This window comes from Etheostoma spectabile, chromosome 23, assembly GCF_008692095.1.
Source record: "Etheostoma spectabile isolate EspeVRDwgs_2016 chromosome 23, UIUC_Espe_1.0, whole genome shotgun sequence".
NCBI classification, from domain to species: domain Eukaryota; kingdom Metazoa; phylum Chordata; class Actinopteri; order Perciformes; family Percidae; genus Etheostoma; species Etheostoma spectabile.
The window spans coordinates 13599701-13606179 of NC_045755.1; the positions used below are offsets into that span (position 1 = coordinate 13599701).

At 39.3% G+C, this 6479-nt stretch overlaps 1 protein-coding gene across 1 annotated transcript in view; it reads left to right on the forward strand.

The window, feature by feature from the left end:
- Positions 1–6479, forward strand: part of snd1 (staphylococcal nuclease and tudor domain containing 1) — a 197584-nt gene that overhangs the window by 42700 nt on the left and 148405 nt on the right. Inside the window, exon 15 of the mRNA XM_032504592.1 lies at positions 2422–2563. Within this exon, the coding sequence (XP_032360483.1) occupies positions 2422–2563 (142 nt within the window). The remainder of the gene's footprint in view (positions 1–2421; positions 2564–6479) is intronic.

The following is a 6479-nucleotide window of genomic DNA, read 5'->3' on the forward strand; positions in this document are numbered from 1 at the left end:
TTTTCTTTTCCCTTTCTGCTCTGTGTTAAACGCCCACACACGTTCACAGGCGCTCCCCCACATACACAAGGAAATACACACTACCATACGTCAGCATCCTTTAGCTTGGTGGTAAAGGTTTGTTGAAAGGGATTATATACATTGAGTGGGATGCAGTCACAAATAGAGCAGAGATAGGTTTATAAACGTATAGTGTAGGAGATGAACAGAGGTGGTGGGAGGAGAGTAGATAAAGCACTTGACTCACCTCATACCTCTAAAGGTTGCATAATGAGGTCCTCTCCTCTATCATGTCTCTTCCCTTTTTTCTGAACCAAGTTGGACTGCACATCCCACTCACTGCAGGTGCTGCAAATGTGTTTGTGTGAACGACAGAATGGTAGGTTCTGTTGTCTCCCACTCAAGGGGCTTTTTTGGACTGCAGTGGGTGGAGTTCAGGTGGTGCATCTTTCTGGCTAAAACCTATACCCTTTACCTACAATGTCCTGAGTCCCAGTGGTGATGTCTGTCTGTTGCATGATGTCTCCATTCCAGTTCTGTTACTGCCTTTTGTGTTTCGTACCAATTCCCCAAAAGAGGAAAGAAAATTTCAACTCCCCTACAAACATGTCCTATCAATGCTTTTTGAAATTAGAAAATGCATTTTTAGTTCTGACTTTTCTTGTTTGAACTTTGCCCTTCCCTCTGAGCCTCTATTTCCATGACTGCACGCAACTCTGGTCCATGACTGATTGTTGTGTCTACAGGCTCGCGCCTGGAGTAGACACACATTAAATATTTTCTTTTATCGTTTATGAATCTGCCACTGCAACACCAGCCCTGTCTTGAATACGCAGGATTTAGCTCTGCTTGTATTTTTGGCCCGGGCACAACAATAAGCCAGTGACTCACCCTTGCAGACAAAGACAGAGATGGAGGCTGGAGGGAGAGAATCATTTTTGATTGCACAAGTTACCAGGCGTGTCTCAGAGAAGCGGAGCGGACTTCATTAGGCCGGACTTAGATTTAAAGATATCTGGAAAAAGCACACAGATTCTGTTGTCAATAAACCAATTTAGTCTGTCTTGTTTATTTTGGTTACTTTTCATATTGAGATCTTTTGTGGAAACTGTATCCAGGTGGATTTTGTATCAAAAATTGTTGTTTTATTTTTACTGAGGCCAATAACTTGAAATAACTCAACAGTGAAAAGTCCTCAGTTTTGTTCTTTAATCAGATATGGCAAAAGGACTCACTTCCCGTACTTAAGTAGAAGTACAGCTACTTGTGTTAAAAAATACTCTACTAGTACTTATTTAACTTCTTCACTCAAGTAAAAGTAACAAAAAACAGGTTTGAAAATTAGTATAAAAGTAAAAGTAGCCTTGTGAATGACAACCATTTTTTATGCAAAGCTACCTGAACCACACAAATGTTAATAGAGTGCACGCTGAGAAACTTCAGTGGAAATGGAAAAAGGCTGTTGCCTACATTTTAAAAGGATGTCTGCCATAGGCCTAAAACATCACATATATGATTACTGTGACAGAGACCGGGACTCAAGGTTAATAAGTTTCTGACTAAGCAGCAAGACATGATTTCAATTGTGATTCTGGGAGAATTCTGTGTATATTCCCATCCAATTAGATTGAATTTGGTATTTATAACGCAAAAGAATGACGGTAACTCCAGTGAAATTATTTTAAATTTGTTAGTGAGGACTAGATTAGCACTGTATTTAAAGCTGGTGCTGGTTTCCAACTTGGCCCCAGGTTTGTCTCTCTGTTGACGCTTTATTACAATCAAGCATCATGGCCATGGGTAGGTCTGCTATGGCTGTGTTTGTGTGTGGTAATAAAAGAAATACATAACATTGTAAAGGCTACCATACACAATGCATAGGAATTATATAAATGCTAGAAAATAATAACAATAAACCCACTATTAATTACATTATCTTAATGCAGTGTAGCCTAACTGTAGCATGTAAATAACACACCTAAAATACAATTGTGAGCCAAGGCGTTCCTCCGGACAGCTAGTCTCTTTTTTTTCTCTCCCTTTTTTCTCCATGAACCGTGCACACCCGCTCGCGATGTGAGGTGCGTGTCCGCGCTATTTTCCGACATATGCTCACAATCACACCTGATAGACAACCTTTTGTACAAAACTAAAGTAACAAGCTCATTTTGTAAAATGTAAAAAGTTGCCACAAAAATAAATTGTAAAGTAAAAATATCTGAAAAATCGAGTACAGTAACAAAGTATTTGTACTTTGTTACTTCCCATCTCTGCCTTTTAAGATATGATTTAATTTATGGATATCACAACATTGTCTTTGCTTTACTACAGTTTAACCGTTATATACTTAAACACAACCTAAAGAAAGGGTCTTGCATTAAGCACTATCTAACCTCCTTTCTTTGTCTTTTTGTCCATTAGGAGACACAGAAAGCCAAGCAGTTCTTGCCCTTCCTGCAGAGGGCTGGCCGGTCAGAAGCTGTGGTAGAATACGTCTTCAGCGGCTCCCGCCTCAAGCTGTACATGCCGAAAGAAACCTGCCTCATCACATTCCTCCTTGCTGGTGGGTAGAGCTGTCCTGTTCCTTGTGCAGTGCAAAGGTTACTGTGGGTGTGGGGGTGGGGGGGCTCGGAGATCAGAGTGCATACTTACTACCACACCTTTCAGCAGGCAAGGGGGTAGCTGGGTATGTTGCATCAGCCACTGCCCACTGTCTTAGTAAACATCAGGGGTGGCATAAAGCATGTGTCCCCTTTGACCTCACCCTACCCTCTCTGGCTCTTTGCCAAGTTTGAAATATAGTCATGCTCTGCTCTCTACGACTTTCTGGTCATTTTTTATTTGAAACTGGCCACCGTGTTGAGGTAATGGGAGGTTAAAGTCATGTGAATGTTCAGGTTCTGTCACAATTATAACACTGTGTGAGCTTGGTGGAAAGTTTCTTCTTTTTTTCTCTCTCAATGTCTGAGAAGAAAATAAAGTACCTTTTTCAATAACTTCTACCTGATGAGCAGAATAGGGGTACAGAGGATGGTAACAAATGAATTGGAAAGAAATAGCGCTTTTAGCGATTAGTTGAATAATCGATTAGTGAGTTGAATTCATCACCATGCATTATGGGATATCCTAATGATATCTTCCCCTATTTTCGGACATTTTATCTTATCTTATTTTAATTTTAAAAATCCATCCAAGAATGGGTGCCTTCTTTAGCCTTTTCCCACTTTTCAGCGTAAGAAAATAACAATAGTTTAGGGTAAGATGCATATGGGATGAAATACAGACTATTTGATAGCAGGTCTAGTCATTTGTTTCTGCTCCTCGACCACCCTGACAGTTAGCGCTAGTAATAAAAACACAGACTGTATCTTTGGCAGCCAACAATGATTTGTACATCCTTTCAGATCATGGTAATGGTGAGAATGCTTATCCCTTCCACAACAGATGATGCTCTTTGTTATAGTTGCAATAAAAGTCCTTTTCAATCCATCTCCATTTCAGCCAAACATTTGCCAGCAATACAGTTCCTCTTTATTTCCAGTATTACAAACAGCATACATTTCTGACATCCATACATCATTTAGTTTAATTTTATGCGGCTGAATTGTCGATGTATTAATTAATTTTGTAATTTGCTTCTGATTGTCTCTGCTTTCCACTGATGGTTTTCGTAATTGCATTTTTTTGCCCACTGCCTGCTACGAGATGTATCGACATAACCCCTGCCAATATGCAGTCTCCAATTTAGGGCCACGTAAGATTTTTCTTTTCAGCACCTCTCTGCGTTTGACAATTTCCCCTTAATGAGAGTGCTCAGTAAAAATGTCAGGTGTGTGAGAGATGGTGTTTACATAGTCAGTCTACTTTTGGAATGATTTTATTCAATCAAAGGTTATTAGAAAATCGTGAGAAGCACATTAGAGCTGATAGCCTAGGCGTATTTGATTAAGGTCGTCCCCAGAAGAAAAGATTCATCTGCTGAAAATTAGACAACATGTATTACCTTTAATATACACATTAAACTGGATTAGCCGTGATTGATACATTAACATATCACGCCCTTACCTATTTTAATTTATTTTGAACCGCTATGCCAATTAGGTGTGGGTTTGTGTGTATGTGTGTGTTATCACCTTCTTTTTCATCTTCTTTGGGGTGCATGTATGTTTTTGTAATGCATGGTTCTCCATACATGAAATGAAGCCCTTGGGCTCAAACAACCCCTTATTATCTTTTCTACCTCTAATCTCGAAGCGCTTCCTATCTCTTTCCACTCTCTCTTCCCTGTCAAAGTTATCTTTGTGTGTTTTATTCACCCATCTGCACCGTAGGCTATGTTTGAAATGACACATACATGATACATTTTCTTCCCCAAGCCTCTAGTGTTTATCTGTGTATGCTGCTCTTTTGACCTTATTTTTTTTTTTATCACACATCACTCGGATAATGAGGTGTTGTACGGAGCCCTGGAGGTGATATGGAGGGGAAAGAAAAAAATAAAAATTAACAAAAAACGTATACTGGGGACAAACACTTTTGCAAGATTTTGACTTTGTTTGGCAAGATCTTGACTTTGTTTTGCAAGACATTGAGTTTAATTTATCGAGATATTGAGTTTTATTTGCGAGATCTAGCAAATCCAACAAACGATAAGGCTTAGCTAGCTAGTAGCATTAAATGATTACATCTCCTTGGTTGTCTGAATACATTCATCATTTATTTTGATACACATGTAAACTATCAGGAACAATGAATACACATTGTTTACCGTTAATGGATATTTTATACAATGAAACGGCAAGTTCATGAGTTTGCCACATAGCTAGCTATACCATGGCTGTATTAAGCAAATGAACTAACAATACTTGGAAGAGACATGAGACAGAATCTCATGAACGAGCATGTTGCTACGACAACACAAACTAGCGCTATTGACATTAACGACAATGTTAATTATAACACTTCACTTTGGCATGTTTTAATTGGTAATGCTTATCAAAATAAACGATTGATGTATTTAGACAAACAAGGAGATGTAATCATGTCGTGCTACTAGCTAGCTTGCGCACTACTAGCTAGCTTGCGCACTACAAGCTAGCTAGATTAGCCTTATTGTTTGTTGCAAAATCTCGCAAATGAAACTTGGTATCTTGCAAAACAAAGTCAGAATCTCGCAAAACAAAGTCAATATCTCGCAAAAGTGTGACGCCAAATCCTCACTCATTTTTTTTTAATCTCTGTCCCCCCCATGTCACCTCCAGGGTTCCATACGAGCACATCTCAGTGCTGCATATTTCAGATATGCTCAGTATTTTAAAGTTAAAATGGCATCTCATCATAGGAGTTGCAATATTGGAAATATGCATGTTAGAATGTAGTTAGAATATACATATTGAATTCAATAGAACAATTATTGGCATATCCTTGTAAATATTCAATTGAAAGGGGTTTTGGAAAGTGTATGAGTGAGTTACTCTGAGTAAATATTTCTACATGTAGGCAAATATGGAATGTTATGAAAGGTCTTGCATTAGTCATCTGTTTCATTAGCCCTGTTGTTTTCATACTGTATTCATCATGGCCACATCTTTATTCTTTAACAATGTTGTGGGAGGCCATTAAAGAACAAACTGTTTACACTAGAGCTGCAAATGAAATACTCCCAAGGCAGTAAGTGATGAAACAAAGCAAGTCAAAATGATAATACCAGAAACACAATACATGCATCTTTGAATCTTAACTACCAGCTTACAGTGGCATCTTTTCCCCTTGCTTTAGCCATATTATTTGTCCTGATTTAATACTAAACCCCATTCATTGCTCTTTTCTCCAGTGACGCACCTTTAAAGCCTCTGTATCTACCCCGCACATAGTCTCCTTCCTTCTCCAGATTCTCCTTGATGGATAAAGACAAAATGGGGGGAGCAGGAAACAAAGGGTAGCGAGAGAAGCCCATGCTTCAAAGAGGGGCCGGAGGTGTGCTTCAAGAGTTGAAGGGAAGTTCCCTTTCCTCTTCTCCCATGTCACCTTTTCTTTTCTTCTCCTCTCACTTGCTGGCCCACATGGCTTCACTTCCGTATGCAAGTTTGATAAAGGGTAAAGGAGTCATCCTGTTTCCCAAAGGGAAAGAAGGGCTTCTATGCAGAAAAAAAGGATTTGAGAATGTAGCAGACTGAGGTAGGATGATTAAAAAGAGAAGGTAAAGTAAGAGCTGTGGGTATAGAGGCCTGTTGAAGCCTAGGGACACCAAGCATCGAAAAGGCCATAAAAGTTTACTAGCTTCTGTAGCTTTCAGAGTTTCCGAGGGAGGCCACAGCAGGTGAAGCATACTTTCAAAGTTACTCGGAAAGGTATGTTGAGCAGCAGTCTGTCAAAAAGATAAAACACCCATCACTCGGACATAAAGATTTACAGTGTCAGCAAGAAACATTAGCCATCAGTGTGTGGCTTAGTGCCGTTTGTCTGAATTTGATAGTGTG